Below are 19,240 nucleotides of genomic sequence, written 5' to 3'. Positions count from 1 at the left end.
TTAGAAATTTTGTAAGGACTCTAGCATGAATGCTAGACGTATAAGAATTTAACCAAGATGTTTCAACTCATCCCCTCCCAAAAACAGATCATGTCAATTCAACGCTTTCTCAAATAATTGTCACGTGAAATGTGCACCACGAAATCCTCATTTGCGTGTAGTTTATGAATCCGTCGCTCTTTTCGAGTTTACGCATTGCAGTTGTTTTAAAAAAATTAAAGTTAGAAGACTCAAGGTCAACAATTAGTCGTGGAAAATTTGTAAGCGATTGCTTAGAAATTTTGTAAGGAATCTAGGATTATAACAATTTAACCAAGATTTATCAACTCATCCCCTCCCTAAAACAGATCATGTCAATTCAACGTCTTCTCAAATAATTCTCACTTGAATAGTGCACCAAGTAATCCTCATTTGCGTGTAGTTTAAGAATCCGTCGCTCTTTTCGAGTTTACGCATTGCGGTTGTTTTAAAAAAATTAAAGTTAGAAGATTCAAGGTCAACAATTAATCGTGGAAAATTTGTAGGCGATTTCTTAGAAATTTTGTAAGGATTCTAGCGTGAATGCTAGGAGTATAAGAATTTAACCAAGATGTTTCAACTCATCCCCTCCCAAAAACAGATCATGCCAATTCAACGTTTTGTCAAATAATTCTCACTTGAATAGTGCACCAACAAATCCTCATTTGCGTGCAGTTTAACAATCCGTCGCTCTTTTCGAGTTTACGCATTGGGGTTATTTTAAAAAAATTAAAGTTAGAAAATTCAAGGTCAACAATAAATCGTGGAAAATTTGTAAGCGATTTCTTAGAAATTTTGTTAGGATTCTAGCATGAATGCAAGGATTATAAGAATTTAACCAAAATTTATCAACTCATCCCCTCCGAAAAACAGATCATGTCAATTCAACGTTTTCTCAAATATTTCTCACTTGAAATGTGCACCACGAAATGCTCAAATGCTCCTTTGTGTGTAGTCTAAGAATCCGTCGCTCTTTTCGAGTTTACGCATTGCGGTTGTTTAAAAAAAATTAAAGTTTGAAGATTCAAGGTCAACAATTAATCGTGGAAAATTTGTATGCGATTTCTTAGAAATATTGTGAGGACTCTAGCATGAATGCTAGACGTATAAGAATGTAACCACGATGTTTCAACACATCCCCTCCCAAAAACAGATCATGCCAATTCAATGTTTTCTCAAATAATTCTCACCTGAAATGTAAGGAGTATAAGAATTTAACCAATATTTTTTAACTCATCCCCTCCCAAAAACAGATCATGTCAATTCAACGTTTTCTCAAATAATTGTCACGTGAAATATGCACCACGAAATCCTCATTTGCGTGTAGTTTAAGAATTTGTCGCTCTTTTCGAGTTTACGCATTGCGGTTGTTTAAAAAAATTAAAGTTTGAAGATTCATGGTCAACATTTAATCGTGGAAAATTTGTATGCGATTTCTTAGAAATATTGTGAGGACTCTAGCATGAATGCAAGACGTATAAGAAATTACCCAAGATTTCTCAACTTATCGCCTACCAAAAACAGATCATGTCAATTCAACGTTTTCTCAAATATTTCTCACTTGAAATGTGCACCACGAAATGCTCAAATGCTCCTTTGTGTGTAGTCTAAGAATCCGTCGCTCTTTTCGAGTTGACGCATTGCGGTTGTTTTAAAAAAATTAAAGTTAGAAGATTCAAGGTCAACAATTAATCGTGGAAAATTTGTAGGCGATTTCTTAGAAATTTTGTAAGGATTCTAGCGTGAATGCTAGGTGTATAAGAATTTAACCAAGATGTTTCAACTCATCCCCTCCCAAAAACAGATCATGCCAATTCAACGTCTTCTCAAATAATTCTCACTTGAATAGTGCACCAAGAAATCCTCATTTGCGTTTAGTTTCAGAATCCGTCGCTCTTTTCGAGTTTACGCAGTGCGGTTGTTTAAAAAAAATTAAAGTTTTAAGATTCAAGGTCAACAATTAATCGTGGAAAATTTTGTGAGGACTCTAGACACTAGCATGAATGTAAGGAGTATAAGAAATTACCCAAGATTTCTCAACTTATCGCCTCCCAAAAACAGATCATGTCAATTCAACGTTTTCTCAAATATTTCTCACTTGAAATGTTCACCACGAAACGATCAAATGCTCCTTTGTGTGTAGCCTAAGAATCCGTCGCTCTTTTCGAGTTGACGCATTGCGGTTGTTTTGAAAAAATTAAAGTTACAAGATTCAAGGTCAAAAATTAATCGTAGAAAATTTGTAAGCCATTTCGTAGAAATTTTGCAAGGACTTTAGCATGAATGCAAGGATTATAAGAATATAACCAAGATTTAAAAACTCATCCCCTCTCAAAAACAGATCATGTCAATTCAACGTTTTCTGAAATAATTCTGACTTGAAATGTGCACCACGAAATCCTCCTTTGTGTGTAGTCTAAGAATCCGTCGCTCTTTTCGAGTTGACGCATTGCTGTTGTTTTAAAAAAATTAAAATTAGAAGATTCAAGGTCAACAATTAATTGTGGAAAATTTGTAAGCGATTTCCTAGAAATTTTGTAAGGACTCTAGCATGAATGCAAGGATTATAAGAATTTAACCAAGATTTATCAACTCATCCCCTCCCTAAAACAGATCATGTCAATTCAACGTTTTCTCAAATAATTCTCACTTGAATAGTGCACCACGAAATCCTCATTTGCGTGAAATTTAAGTAACCGTCGCTCTTTTCGAGTTTACGCACTGCGGTTGTTTTAAAAAAATTAAAGTTAGAAGATTCAAGGTCAACAATTAAACGTGGAAAATTTGTAAGCGATTTCTTAGAAATTTTGTTAGGATTCTAGCATGAATGCAAGGATTATAAGAATTTAACCAAGATTTATCAACTCATCCCCTCCCAAAAACAGATCATGCCAATTCAACGTTTTGTCAAATAATTCTCACTTGAATAGTGCACCAACAAATCCTCATTTGCGTGCAGTTTAACAATCCGTCGCTCTTTTCGAGTTTACGCATTGGGGTTATTTTAAAAAAATTAAAGTTAGAAAATTCAATGTCAACAATGAATCGTGGAAAATTTGTAAGCGATTTCTTAGAAATTTTGTTAGGATTCTAGCCTGAATGCAAGGATTATAAGAATTTAACCAAGATTTATCAACTCATCCCCTCCCTAAAACAGATCATGTCAATTCAACGTTTTCTCAAATAATTCTCACTTGAATAGTGCACCAAGAAATCCTCATTTGCGTGTAGTTTAAGAATCTGTCGCTCTTTTCGAGTTTACGCAGTGCGGTTGTTTAAAAAAAATTAAAGTTTGAAGATTCAAGGTCAACAATTAATCGTGGAAAATTTGTATGCGATTTCTTAGAAATTTTGTGAGGACTCTAGACACTAGCATGAATGCAAGGAGTATAAGAAATTACCCAAGATTTCTCAACTTATCGCCTACCAAAAACAGATCATGTCAATTCAACGTTTTCTCAAATATTTCTCACTTGAAATGTGCACCACGAAATGCTCAAATGCTCCTTTGTGTGTAGTCTAAGAATCCGTCGCTCTTTTCGAGTTTACGCATTGCGGTTGTTTAAAAAAAATTAAAGTTTGAAGATTCAAGGTCAACAATTAATCGTGGAAAATTTGTATGCGATTTCTTAGAAATATTGTGAGGACTCTAGCATGAATGCTAGACGTATAAGAATTTAACCAAGATGTTTCAACACATCCCCTCCCAAAAACCGATCATGCCAATTCAACGTTTTCTCAAATAATTCTCACCTGAAATGTAAGGAGTATAAGAATTTAACCAATATTTTTAACTGATCCCCTCCCAAAAACAGATCATGTCAATTCAACGTTTTCTCAAATAATTGTCACGTGAAATGTGCACCACGAAATCCTCATTTGCGTGTAGTTTATGAATCCGTCGCTCTTTTCGAGTTTACGCATTGCGGTTGTTTTAAAAAAATTAAAGTTAGAAGACTCAAGGTCAACAATTAATCGTGGAAAATTTGTAAGCAATTGCTTAGAAATTTTGTAAGGAATCTAGCATGAATGCAAGGATTATAAGAATTTAACCAAAATTTATCAACTCATCCCCTCCGAAAAACAGATCATGTCAATTCAACGTTTTCTCAAATAATTCTCACTTGAATAGTGCACCAAGAAATCCTCATTTGCGTGTAGTTTAAGAATTTGTCGCTCTTTTCGAGTTTACGCATTGCGGTTGTTTAAAAAAATTAAAGTTTGAAGATTCATGGTCAACAATTAATCGTGGAAAATTTGTATGCGATTTCTTAGAAATATTGTGAGGACTCTAGCATGAATGCAAGGAGTATAAGAAATTACCCAAGATTTCTCAACTTATCGCCTACCAAAAACAGATCATGTCAATTCAACGTTTTCTCAAATATTTCTCACTTGAAATGTGCACCACGAAATGCTCAAATGCTCCTTTGTGTGTAGTCTAAGAATCCGTCGCTCTTTTCGAGTTTACGCATTGCGGTTGTTTTAAAAAAATTAAAGTTAGAAGATTCAAGGTCAACAATTAATCGTGGAAAATTTGTAGGCGATTTCTTAGAAATTTTGTAAGGATTCTAGCGTGAATGCTAGGTGTATAAGAATTTAACCAAGATGTTTCAACTCATCCCCTCCCAAAAACAGATCATGCCAATTCAACGTCTTCTCAAATAATTCTCACTTGAATAGTGCACCAAGAAATCCTCATTTGCGTTTAGTTTAAGAATCCGTCGCTCTTTTCGAGTTTACGCAGTGCGGTTGTTTAAAAAAAATTAAAGTTTGAAGATTCAAGGTCAACAATTAATCGTGGAAAATTTTGTGAGGACTCTAGACACTAGCATGAATGCAAGGAGTATAAGAAATTACCCAAGATTTCTCAACTTATCGCCTCCCAAAAACAGATCATGTCAATTCAACGTTTTCTCAAATATTTCTCACTTGAAATGTTCACCACGAAACGCTCAAATGCTCCTTTGTGTGTAGCCTAAGAATCCGTCGCTCTTTTCGAGTTGACGCATTGCGGTTGTTTTAAAAAAATTAAAGTTACAAGATTCAAGGTCAAAAATTAATCGTAGAAAATTTGTAAGCCATTTCGTAGAAATTTTGCAAGGACTTTAGCATGAATGCAAGGATTATAAGAATTTAACCAAGATTTATAAACTCATCCCCTCTCAAAAACAGATCATGTCAATTCAACGTTTTCTGAAATAATTCTGACTTGAAATGTGCACCACGAAATCCTCCTTTGTGTGTAGTCTAAGAATCCGTCGCTCTTTTCGAGTTGACGCATTGCTGTTGTTTTAAAAAAATTAAAATTAGAAGATTCAAGGTCAACAATTAATTGTGGAAAATTTGTAAGCGATTTCCTAGAAATTTTGTAAGGACTCTAGCATGAATGCAAGGATTATAAGAATTTAACCAAGATTTATCAACTCATCCCCTCCCTAAAACAGATCATGTCAATTCAACGTTTTCTCAAATAATTCTCACTTGAATAGTGCACCACGAAATCCTCATTTGCGTGAAATTTAAGTAACCGTCGCTCTTTTCGAGTTTACGCACTGCGGTTGTTTTAAAAAAATTAAAGTTAGAAGATTCAAGGTCAACAATTAAACGTGGAAAATTTGTAAGCGATTTCTTAGAAATTTTGTTAGGATTCTAGCATGAATGCAAGGATTATAAGAATTTAACCAAGATTTATCAACTCATCCCCTCCCAAAAACAGATCATGCCAATTCAACGTTTTGTCAAATAATTCTCACTTGAATAGTGCACCAACAAATCCTCATTTGCGTGCAGTTTAACAATCCGTCGCTCTTTTCGAGTTTACGCATTGGGGTTATTTTAAAAAAATTAAAGTTAGAAAATTCAATGTCAACAATAAATCGTGGAAAATTTGTAAGCGATTTCTTAGAAATTTTGTTAGGATTCTAGCCTGAATGCAAGGATTATAAGAATTTAACCAAGATTTATCAACTCATCCCCTCCCTAAAACAGATCATGTCAATTCAACGTTTTCTCAAATAATTGTCACGTGAAATGTGCACCACGAAATCCTCATTTGCGTGTAGTTTATGAATCCGTCGCTCTTTTCGAGTTTACGCATTGCGGTTGTTTTAAAAAAATTAAAGTTAGAAGACTCAAGGTCAACAATTAATCGTGGAAAATTTGTAAGCAATTGCTTAGAAATTTTGTAAGGAATCTAGCATGAATGCAAGGATTATAAGAATTTAACAAAAATTTATCAATTCATCCCCCTCCGAATAACAGATCATGTCAATTCAACGTTTTCTCAAATAATTCTCACTTGAATAGTGCACCAAGAAATCCTCATTTGCGTGTAGTTTAAGAATTTGTCGCTCTTTTCGAGTTTACGCATTGCGGTTGTTTAAAAAAATTAAAGTTTGAAGATTCATGGTCAACAATTAATCGTGGAAAATTTGTAGGCGATTTCTTAGAAATATTGTGAGGACTCTAGCATGAATGCAAGGAGTATAAGAAATTACCCAAGATTTCTCAACTTATCGCCTACCAAAAACAGATCATGTCAATTCAACGTTTTCTCAAATATTTCTCACTTGAAATGTGCACCACGAAATGCTCAAATGCTCCTTTGTGTGTAGTCTAAGAATCCGTCGCTCTTTTCGAGTTGACGCATTGCGGTTGTTTTAAAAAAATTAAAGTTACAAGATTCAAGGTCAAAAATTAATCGTGGAAAATTTGTAAGCCGTTTCTTAGAAATCTTGTAAGGACTCTAGCATGAATGCAAGGATTATAAGAATTTAACCAAGATTTATAAACTCATCTCCTCTCAAAACAGATCATGTCAATTCAACGTTTTCTCAAATAATTCTCACTTGAAATGTGCACCACGAAATGCTCAAATGCTCCTTTGTGTGTAGTTTAAGAATCCGTCGCTCTATTCGAGTTGACGCATGGCGGTTGTTTTATTTAAAGAAATTAAAATTATAAGATTCAAGGTCAACAATTAATTGTGGAAAATTTGTAAGCGATTTCTTAGAAATTTTGTAAGGACTCTAGCATGAATGCAAGGATTATAAGAATTTAACCAAGATTTATCAACTCATCCCCTCCCAAAAACAGATAATGTCAATTCAACGTTTTGTCAAATAATTCTCACTTGAATAGTGCACCAAGAAATCCTCATTTGCGTGTAGTTTAAGAAGCCGTCGCTCTTTTCGAGCTTACCCATTGCAGTTATTTTAAAAAAATTAAAATTAGAAGATTCAAGGTCAACAATTAATTGTGGAAAATTTGTAAGCGATTTCCTAGAAATTTTGTAAGGACTCTAGCATGAATGCAAGGATTATAAGAATTTAACCAAGATTTATCAACTCATCCCCTCCCAAAAGCAGATAATGTCAATTCAACTTTTTCTCAAATAATTATTACTTGAAATGTGCACCACGAAATGCTCAAATGCTCCTTTGTGTGTAGTCTAAGAATCCGTCGCTCTTTTCGAGTTGACGCATTGCGGTTGTTTTAAAAAATTAAAGTTAGAAGATTCAAGGTCAAAAATTAATCGTAGAAAACCGGAAAAATTTATTTATTCATCCTTTTTCAAAAAAATTGCCGACGGCATCTGTAAATTTTGTTAAGCAAATCTTATTTAAACAGAACCTCGATTAACAATTATAGTTCAAATTATGTTAGCTCCCTTTCTACACGTAGTGCGTCAATAACGGAACTGAATTTCAGTTTTCAAATATTATCAAAATAACATGCTCTATACAGAACCGACGAACTGAAAGACGATAAATTGTCTGAAGTAAACATTTCTCCAAGTGTGCTGCAGTAGAAATTTTAATGAAAAAAGAAATAAAAAATTTAAAGTAAAGTAATTGCTAGACATGAAACTTTTGTTCAATTCAAGTCTACTAATTTTTTTTAATTAAACTTTGACTTATCACGTAATTATAAATTTCAGCATTTTTAAACACTGATACATATGTAACGATGCTACAGTTAATTGGAATATTAACATATCTATTTTAAAAAATATAGTTTTAGGTTTTATAGGAAGATCTTTTGTAGGTTAAGCCTCCATGGCAAAATGGCATAGGCGGACTGAGTTTCGAATAAACCAAAATATTAGATAACAATGCAACAAGGTGTTTCTTGTGTGAAGTAAGCCTCGTACTTTGTAAATCAGCTCTTATGACACACTCCTAGAGGATCCCTAAGCGACGTCTTATGACAAAGTCCGATGAGGTATTGAATTTATTTACAAAAAAATTATTTTTTTGCTACATAAGCGGAGGTACATACAGAAACCTCACAACCATGAGACGTAGTCATCAAAAATGTTGTTAATTAAATCTCACTTGGAATTTGCAGCATATGTTGCTTTGTTCACTATGCACTATTTTTGTAACTTTGCGCATATGGTTGTTCGTGGAAAAAATACAAAAATTTTTATCATTAAATTTTACAATTTCTCTTAGAAAATAATTAATAGCGGATTTCTTTGAAATTTTGGCAAGACACTAACATTGGCTTGAGAATTACAGGACATTGATTAAAATTTATTTACTCATCCCTTTTAAAAAAATTGATGACGGCATCTGTAAATTTTGTTAAGCAAATCTTATGTAAGCAGAACCTGGATAAACAATTATGGTTCAAATTCTGTTAGCTTTCTTTCTACACGTATTGCGTCACCATCTGAATTTCAATCTGCAAAAATTGTTAAAACAAAATGCATTATATTATACCGGCAAACCAAAAAGGAATAAATTGTCTGAGGTAAACATTTCTCTAAGTGTGCTGCAGTAGAACTTTTAAAGAAAGAAGAAATAAAAAATACAAAATAAAGTAATTGCTAGATATGAAACTTTTTTTTCAATTGAAGTCTCCATAGTTAAACTTACATATGGTTAATATGTGCAAAGAAGAATAGTAAAATTTACGCACAAGAGTTCTTTTTGATCCTAGGTAGCTTCTTCGTTTTCATAAAACAAAATTAAATTTCCAAATATTATATTTTTGAATATTTGCTACTAATGTTTTTAAATTTAAGTGTGAATTATCACGTAATTATGAATTTCAGCGTTTTTGAACACTGATACATATATAGCGTTGCTAGAGTTAATTGGAATATTGACATATATATTTTAAGAAATATTGTTTTAAGTTATCTAGAAAGATCTTTTGTAAGTTAAGCCTCCATGCCAAAATGGCATAGGCGGACTGGGTTTGAAATAAACTAAAATATCCGATAACCATGCAACAAGGTGTTCCTTGTGTGAGGTAAGCGTTGTATTTTGTAAATCAGCTCTTAAGACTTACTCCTACAGGATCCCTAAGCGACGTCTTATGACGAAGTGCGATGAGGTATTTGATTTATTTTTAAAAATAGTATATTATTAGCCAAGGTTGCAAAGCCAAGCATTCTAGACCGAGCGCAAATTAGAACCCGAGACGCGCAGCGTCGAGGGCTCTGAAGCGCGAGGTCTAGAAGCGGCTTTGTAACCGTGGGTAATGTACTATTTTTTTCACTAGTAGAAACCATAAGACAATAAATTGAAAAAATAAACGTTCAATTTTTTGACGCAACATGATTTTGTTTGGATTTCTAATCAAACTTAATCTAAATCTTCAACACAGAGTAAACCGTTTACACTTGTCGCTGAATTAATCATTTTATCTTCTACCGTCTACAACTACCATGCGTATACTCAAGTAATGTTAGTAGCACACATTTATTCATTTTTTAAGAAATAATCACATCAAGTATTGCGTACATAACCTCAATCTTCTTTTTTAACCCGTGGTCGCAAAAGTTGAATTTGCTACCTCTAAATGAGTCGACATTTGCATGCTTCATGGCTGCTAGTGAAAAAAATTTATTTTTCTGCTACATAAGCGGAGGTACATACAAAAATTTCACAACCAAGAGACGTGATCTTCTAAAACTTATATTATATATGTTTAATATGTACAAAGAAGAATAGTGTTAGGAAACATAGATGGAGCGCGTGTTCGGAGGCAGTCTGCGCGACTGCGCCAGCGATGACGTAGCCATGACGAAGTCGAACGTCACACTAATGGCTGCTCGGTTGTCCGCGCGCGTGTGTCCAAGTTCACCGTAATCTATATTTACTTGTGTAATAAATGTGTTAACTGTTGTTTGTGTTTTCGTTCCACGTGCCTCATATAACTAACAGGTTATGGGCCCAGAGAAACCACGTGAGCGAATTAAAAAACGAAACGGTGAACCGGAAGCTGTGCGCGTCGGCAGCACGAATGGCGCAAAACAGAGAGACTAGAAAGAGATTCGCTGCTTTAAGTGTAAGAAGAAGGGTCATAAAGCGGCGGAATGTTGGAGCCACAACAAAAATGACAGGATGAAATTCGCAAATATCTGTCTAAATGCTTCGAAGGACAAGTTAACCTTTCCTCCCGCCGACCCTAGATGGTGCCTGGACAGTGGCGCGACGGCGCACTTGTGTTGTGACGCGCGAAGTTTCGAAAAACTTAACGAACGTAATTGCGGAACTTTAAATCTCGCTAACAACTCTACAACGGACATTTCTGGCAAAGGACTAGTGCGGTTCAAATCAAATGTGCGCGGCAAAGAGACTGTGGTGACACTTGACGAGACATTATTCGTGCCTGATCTACGGACGAATCTTCTTTCGGTGAGCAGAATCGCGGATCGGGGCTTCAGCGTGAATTTTCGGAAAAACGAGGCAACAATTGCGGACTCAAAAGGTAAAATACACCTTGTTGCCAAAAGGGTCGGGGATTTATTCTTTGTAAGCGAGGACGAGCACGATGCTCGCGTAGCATTCTCGAAACCGATCGACAGCGATGACGTCATATCGCTTGAGCTGTTGCATAAGCGATCGGGACACGCGAACGCGAAGGATTTGTTGAGTGCCGTTTCGCAAAATGTCGTACGCGGAGTTCGCTTAAAACCTAACAGTGGCAACTTCGAACGCGTGACATTTCTTCAGGGGAAGATGATAAGGACCCCGTTTCCCAAAAAATCGAATCGGAACACAGAGGTGTTGGATATGGTACACACTGATATTTGCGGGCCCATGCGAACCGAATCTCTAGGCAAGGCCAGGTACTTTATCGAGTTCATCAATGAAAAGTCGAGATGGACAGAAGTTCGCTTCCTAAGATACAAAAGCGACGCACTTCAAGCGACTAAGGATTTCATCACGCTGATGGAAAATCAAAAGGGCAGGACAGTTAAGTGCCTTCAGTCCGATAATGGAGGCGAATATACGGGGGGCGAATTCGATGCTTACCTGAAGTCCAAAGGCATCACCAGAAGGTTGACCGTTCCTTACAACACGGAACAGAATGGAGTCGCGGAGAGGAAGAACCGGACACTGTTGGAAACGGCAAGATGTCTTCTCTTGGATGCCAGGTTGCCTGACTCATTCTGGGCAGAGGCGGTTAACACCGCGAACTATGTTAGAAACAGGCTGCCGACGAAAAATCTAGATGACAAAACCCCATTCGAAGTGTGGACCGGTAAGGTGCCGAACATCTCGAACTTTAGGGTATTTGGGTCAAAAGTCTATTACCTGAATCGCGAACCGGCTAACAGAAAATTTTCTCCCTGAGGAGAAGAGGGGATTTTTCTCGGATAGGACGACTCTCACAAGGGGTATCGCATTTGGTCTCTTAAGAAACACAAAGTCATCATCAGCAGAGACGTGAAGTTTTTAGAAGATTCTTCGAACGAACCCCGCGAAATTGAAGTCGATAGATGTTGCGAGGAAATGAACTACACGAAGAAATTTGTCGACATCAGATTTCCTGCTCGCGAGGAGCGAGAGATTCCTGAAGAAGTCGACGAGAATTTAGGCGCAGATCCCATACTAGAAAGCCCACCTCCATTAATGCGGAAATCGAGGAAGTGACGCGAGATGAACCGATCCCGATCGACGACGACGGTGCAGCCCCAGACACAACGAGGACCTGGTCGCCCTAAGATCGTCAGAACTAGAGAGAGGGGACGACCCAGGAGGGAATTCAATCAAGTGCCGAGGCCCGAATCGAATGTCATCGAATTGAACGAAGTCGGGTTACTCTCTGAAATTTCGATGAAGGAAGTTTTGAACGGTGCAGACGCGGATGAATGGCGCGACGCCATCGTGTCTGAAATGGCATCCGTTCTGATAAATGATACCTGGGTGGTCGTCGTCGTCCCCGAGGACAGGAAACCATCGGCAGTCGACTCGTCCTACGAAATAAGTTGAAATCAGATGGGACACTCGAGAGAAGAAAAGCTCGCCTGGTAGCACAGGGCTTTAGCCAACGCCCTGGTGTCCACTTTACCCAAACATTTGCCCCGGTTGCCCGTTTCTCATCAATCAGGGTCATGGCCTCCTTAGCGGCTCGTTACGGAATGCGTATCAGGCAATTCGACGTTGCTACTGCGTACCTAAATGGTGAACTTGAGGAGGCGGTGTACATGGAGGTGCCCAAGAATTTCGAAGGCATATTAGCTGACATCCTGGAGTCCGATTGCGATAGTGCGGTTAAACAAAAGGCCGACAGGATGCTAAAGACATACCGTAAGGGGAACAAGGTCTGTCTCCTGAAGAAGGCCTTATACGGATTACGTCAAGCAGGAAGAAGTTGGAACCGCAGATTGGACGAGGTGTTGCGAAATTTGGGCGCACGACCGACAGTTTCAGATCCCTGTTGTATCATATCGGTAAAGGGGAAGATTTAGTCGTGATTGGGGTGTACGTGGACGACATCTTAATCGCATCAAAACACCAACGCACGATTGGCGACATAAATAGAGCTCTCACAAAAGAGTTCGACATCGTGGACTTAGGCGACGCCAAATATTGCCTGGGAGTCGAATTCGAGCAGAGAGGAGGTTGGGTGGTAATAACTCAGAAATGTCACCTTGACAACATCCCGAACAGGTTTGGCATGTCCGAATGTAAGCCTGTTGCCACACCCGTCGACATAGGCTCAAAGCTTTTTAAGAAAGACAATCAAAGCGAAGAAGATCTCAAGCTTCCATACCGAGAATTGGTGGGTGCACTGACCTATTTATCAACAACAACCAGACCGGACATTGCTTTTGCGGTAAGCAGATTGGGTCAGTTCAATAACTGTTTTGGGGAGGAACACGGGAAAGCTGCGAAAAGAGTTCTCCGCTGCCTGAAGGGGACCTCCAAATTGGGACTGACTTTCGGATCGAAACTGAGTCCGTTAACAGGATTGGTGGATGCAGATTGGTGTAACTGTCCCGACGATAGAAGATCTTTCACTGGATATGTGTTTCTTCTGAATAGTAGCCCGGTCTCGTGGGATGCCAAGAAACAGAGGACTGTGGTTCTCTCTTCGATGGAGGCCGAGTACATGCCTCTATCCGAGTGCGTGAAAGAAGCAATGCACCTAAAGCGACTTTTGCAAGAGCTAGCGTTCGGGACTCTTTCTGACGTTACTGTTCGTTGCGACAATAAAAGTGCGCTGAAACTAGCGGAAAACACGGTTTTCCACGCGCGTAGTAAACATATTGACATCCGTCATCACATTCTGCGCGAGACCCTAAGTTGAAGTTGGACTACGTGTGTACTGAAGAACAAGTGGCGGATTTCCTGACCAAAGGACTGCCGAGAGCGAAACATGTCGAGTGCGTGCGGGCTAGCGGTTTGAGTGTTCTAGGCTAGAGGACTAAAGTGCGGTTACTTGCGACCCTTGAACACGAGGGGAAGCGTTTGGAAACATAGATGGAGCGCGTGTTCGGCCGTAGTCTGCGCGACTGCGCTAGCGATGACCTAGCCATGACGAAGACGAACGTCACACTAATGGCTGGTCGGTTATCCGCGCGCGTGTGTCCAAGTTCACCGTAATGTATATTTACTTGTGTTTGTATAATAAATGTGTTAACTGTTGTTCGTGTTTTTGTTCCACGTGCCTCATATAACTAACAAATAGTAAAATTTACGCATGGGAGTTCCTTTAATCCTAGGAAACAAAATTAAATTTCAAAACTTTATATTTTTGAAAACTTGTTACTAATTTTTTTAAATTTAACTTTAAATTATCAATATCATGTAATTATAAATTTCCGCGTTTTTAAACACTGATACATATGTAACGATGCTACCGTCAATTGGATATATTAACCTATATATTTAAGAAATATTGTTTTATGTTATCTAGAAAGATCTTTTGTCAGTTAAGCCTCAATGCCAAAATGGCATAGGCGGACTGGGTTTCAAATAAACTAAAATATTAGATAACAATGCAACAAGGTGTTGCTCGTGTGAGGTAGGCATCGTGGTTTGTAAATCAGCTCTTAAGACATACTCCTACAGGATCTCTAAGCGACGTCTTATGACGAAGTGCGATGAGGTGTTTGATTTATTTATAAAAAATATATTTTTCTGTTACATAAGCTGAGGTGCATACAGTAATCTCACAACCATGAGCCGTAGTCATCTTAAAATGTTGTTAAGTAAATCCCACTTGTAATTTGCAGCATGATATGCTGCCTTGCCTATGGTTTTATAATGCACTAGTTTTGTAACTTTACGCATATGGGTTTTCCTTGAAAAAAAAATAATTTCTATCATTAAGTTTTACAATTTATCTAAGAAAATAATTATTAATAACGGATTTCTTTGAAATTTTTGGAAGACACTAACATTGGCTTGGGGATTGCAGGACATTAATGGACCTATCTACTGAATAGTCGTAAACACGAACAGACCGAGGATTACTGCATGTTAGTAAGAGACAGAGGTTTGCGTATAACATTTTTACCGCAATTTTTAAAACAGCGAATCAACATCGTGCAATTTAAAACGCTTGGTGGCGATCGGCATCCTCGAGAGGCAACTGAGTCATATCGGTTTGTCTTGCATTTCTTTGACATAATGAACGTAAACAAACAACTACAGCACACCTACACGATCTGCCACGTTATATCCGAGAACGCTGCCTGTCTCGTTCATTGTCAGACTTTTGAATTACGCGGTAACTTTACACACGGTGACTGCGCATGCTATATTAGGGTGTATCTTTTACGACTATTCAGTAGATAGATCTAGGGTCTCTAGATTTCTAAAATAATTCTAAAATCTAGGGACACTAGATAGATCCATTGAAACGACGGCATCTGTGGATTTTGTTCAGTAAATCTTACGTTAGCAAGACCTCGATAAGCAATGAAGGTTCAAATTGTGTTAGCTCTCTTTCAACACGTTTTACATAGACGTACTGGCTTTGAAATAAACGAAAATATGGGGCAACAATGTAAAAAAGTATTCCTTGTGGAAGTAAGCCTCGTACTTTGTAAATCAGTTCTTAAGACATACTCTTACAGGATCGCTTAGCGATGTCTTATGACGAAGTGGGATGAGGTGTTTGACTTATATAAACATTTTTTTTTTCTTCGACATTAGCGAAAATACATAAGAACATAAGGTAATCTCACAACCGTGAGAGTTTTTTTTTTTTCTAAAATCGACGTGGTAAGATGATTTCTTTGAATCGTATAAAAATTAATTTAATGCGCCATCTGAAAGTTATTGGACAAACTACACCACGTTGTTTTTAATAAGATTTTATTTAGTACAGATTCAAACCAAGAAAATTCGAGCTCTTGGCTAAAATTATCGACTTTTTACTAATTTCCAACATGACCCATAAGTACAAAATCCCGCGTAATAATATCGACGTTGTATGCCACGATTTCTTATGAAATCGCGACGTGCTATGGCTGTTTTCATCATTATTATTATTATTATTAAGAATTACAATGTCCAACAGGCGAACCCAATTATAGGACAAGGATAATCTTCGGTTTGAATTAAGCATATCTGAAAGTCATCACTTTGATATCAGCTTTGCTGCAACAAAATATATCAAGACCATCTTGTTCAATGCGAGAATAATTTTTTATCGTCTTATACACAGGAGACATCTGCAGTGCGTTAGATTTTGGTGTTTGTAGCTGAAAAACATTCAGATTTCGAAAATTGAACGATTTGAACTGAAAGAACAATTTGGACAACAGATCACTGCAGTCAACAACTCCTGATACAAGCTGGTGAAGAAAGTTGATTGAGAAGTATTCTCGCCTGCTGGATAGAGATGGGAGGTCAACATCCTTAAGGAGAAAGCTATGATCATACCCTCTGGGCGGATATGAACCAGTACGAAAAAAGAATAGAGACTTTGCAAATCGACGTTGCACCTTTTCTACAGAAGTTGTATGGATATTATATATTGGAGACCGTATAAAATTTGCATATTCTAGCTGAGATCTAACAAAAGTTTGAAACAGAATTAAGAATGTTTCATTTGAATTAAAAAGTTTACCATTTCGCAACACAAAGCCCAATGTTTTATAGGATGACGCTATGATGCTATCGTAATGGTCACAGAAAGACATTTTACTGTCAAACATGACACCCAGGTCCTTGATCGTTTTAGAGCGCTTTAGAACTGATCCATCCATTGAATATTCAAAAACAGAACTGTTCAATTTTCTTGTAAAACTCACTACACAACATTTATCTGTATTTAAAATGAGGTTGTTATTCAATGACCAGTTTAAAATAACAGCAATGTTTGATTGTAGTTTTTCACTATCTTCAGGTGTTGTAATGATATTATATAATTTCAAATCATCAGCGTACAATAAAAATGGAACATTAAAATAATCGGTACAATCATTTATAAATATGTTAAAAAATAATGGGCCCAAGACTGACCCTTGAGGCACTCCCGAACGCTGAACGAACGTATCAGAACGAAATCCTCGGTATTGCACAAACTGACATCTGTTACAAAGGTAAGAGGAGATGAGTTTCAACAAGTCGTTTGAGAGACCAAAGTACTCTAGCTTCATTATCAATAGTTTATGATTAACTCTATCAAAAGCCTTTGAAAAATCCAGGTAGGCCACGTCAACCTGCTTATGCTGATCTATATTTTCACAAAGGAACTGAGAGATACAAGCTAAATTAGTTATTGTCGACCTACCCGCCATGAAACCATGTTGATGGATTGAAATTCTGTTTGAGACATGAGAATACACTCTATCAAATAAAATAATCTCAAAAACCTTAGCAAAGTTATTAATTATGGCTACTGGTCTATATTTGCTAATTACAGATTTGTCACCTTGTTTAAAAATTGGGCAAACTCTAGAGATTTTCCACTGCTCCGGAAACATACAAGATTTTATAATGTTATTGAAAATCACTTTCAATGGGCCTGCAAAAATGAATCTACAATCACGAATAAGAAACGAGGGGAAAAGATCAGGACCAGCTGTCATGCTCGCCTTCAACTTAAGCATAGCTTTTAGAACCTCATTTTCGGTTACATTATTAGTAATATACAAAGCATTCGCATTAATACCGCTGTTATTTTGAGATCTATATGTATTAATACCGCTATTATTTGAGGGCAAAGAAAAAGCAGTAGAAAAATATGTAGCAAACTTATTGACAATTGCCTGTGGGTCCTCACTTTCCCAATCGTCTAACTTCATCAAAGGAGGAATGGAAGTTGTGTTCCGCAAAGAATTTAAGTAAGACCAGAAACATTTGGGATTCGAATTAATTTCAGCATTCAACTTGTTCACATATTCAGTGTATACCTTGTGCGTCTCGGTTTTTATTTTGGCTCTTACAGATCTGAACTTATCATATATCGCTGCGTTGGCACGTTTTTGTACTGTTTCCACAACTTGTATTTATATTTTATAAGAAGAATAATATTTTTATTAAACCAAGGAGGGTAAGAGCCAAGAGGGGATCGTTTCTTTGGCACATGTTTGTCTATTATTTTATAGAGTGTTTTATAAAACGCGTCAACAGCGAGATCAACATCAGGGGTATCATTTAAGACCGACCAGTCTACTGACTCCAGATCAGCGTACAATTCATGTAAATTGGCCTTTCTGAAATTGTAATTAGGGAACATGACGATTGGAAATTTATTGCTGTTACAATCTGGCTTTAACAATTTCACCGTGACCTCAAGGGCTGGATGAAAAATATCTTCATTAGTCAGAATATCAAGCGCCCTGTCGACACTACAAGGCTGATTACTAAGTACCAAATCTAAGACTTTTTCCGTATTATTGACTATTTCATTAAACTGAACTAAATTAAAGAAATTAATAAAAGACTTGTAATCTTTAAATGTAGATGCATTAGGCCCAGAATGTAGCCAAATTACAAGATCCGAGATATTAAAATCTCCAAAAATTAAAAAATTGCTGCCATATAGACAGTGAAGTGACATTAAGGAATCGAAGAAGATATTGTAAGTCGCACTATCACAAGATGGAGGAATATATACAATACCAATGAAAATTGTTCTAAAACCTGCTGAGGTCTTAACTAGGAGAAAATCCACCTTTGGAATTTTTGCCAATGCGTCATCGAGGTCAACTGTACTTATTTTCACAGATTTAAAAGCATTTTTAATTGCAAGCAATTTTTAGTATTAGTGGCAGAGTAATTACGGTCAGATCTAAATACAGAATAAATACTCAAGTCAAACAGCTCTGCGTCCGAGACCGAGTCATTTAACCAAGTTTCAGTGAGGGCAACAATGTCGTAAGTTAAACTGGTGATGGTCGACAAAGAAAAGTCTTTTAGTTTGGTATTAAGACCCCGCACATTTTGGTAGTAACACACAGTTTCTAACGATTTTGCTTCAGAACGTCTACTACGCGGTTTGGAGGGCATAAAAGACAGTAATGGCTACAACTGAATGTCAGTAAACATATCACTTTTGAGTTTTTGAATAATGTTTTTGTAGCAACGACACTCATCATAGCTCCACACAGCGTGCGCAAGATGTTCTTCCGTAAGTGACTTTTTGTCCTTCAGGCCCATGCAGTTGATACATTTCAACGTGTTAGATTGACATTGCTTCAGATCATGGCTGCCAGCACAGCGGGGACACGAAGTTTGTTTTTTACAGGTTCTGCTAGAATGGTTAAAACCATTACATTTGAAACACCGCAGAACATCTATTGCATCATAGATAGTACAGCTGTCCAGACCTACTATGCAATGGCCGGCTTTTAAAGCATTATTATATGACGTTACATCAACCTGTATGACAGCCTGAAAGATATGTTCTTTCCGCTTAGTCTGAGAGTGTTTTAGTAATTTGCACACCGAACTACTACTAAAGATGTTTTCATTTTGCTTAATTAAATACGGAATTATGAGCTCTTTGTCAATGT

The 19,240-nt window shown here is 37.1% G+C and overlaps 1 protein-coding gene across 1 annotated transcript; it reads right to left on the bottom strand.

Moving 5' to 3' along the window:
- Positions 1 to 16,281: 16,281 nt before the first annotated feature.
- Positions 16,282 to 18,734, bottom strand: LOC135121244 (uncharacterized). The gene is made up of 6 exons (XM_064045550.1): positions 18,509 to 18,734; positions 17,846 to 18,143; positions 17,014 to 17,672; positions 16,743 to 16,956; positions 16,348 to 16,505; positions 16,282 to 16,292 (listed from the first exon to the last, which is right to left on the bottom strand). The coding sequence occupies exons 1-6, from the start codon at positions 18,732 to 18,734 to the stop codon at positions 16,282 to 16,284; spliced, it is 1,566 nt and encodes a 521-aa protein (XP_063901620.1).
- Positions 18,735 to 19,240: the final 506 nt, after the last annotated feature.

The sequence above is a fragment of the Zophobas morio genome, unplaced genomic scaffold (assembly GCF_036711695.1).
Source record: "Zophobas morio isolate AGI-343-1 ecotype UQ-CSIRO unplaced genomic scaffold, CSIRO_AGI_Zmor_V1 ptg000535l, whole genome shotgun sequence".
Taxonomy (NCBI): domain Eukaryota; kingdom Metazoa; phylum Arthropoda; class Insecta; order Coleoptera; family Tenebrionidae; genus Zophobas; species Zophobas morio.
This window is presented reverse-complemented; position numbering and strand designations above follow the sequence as displayed.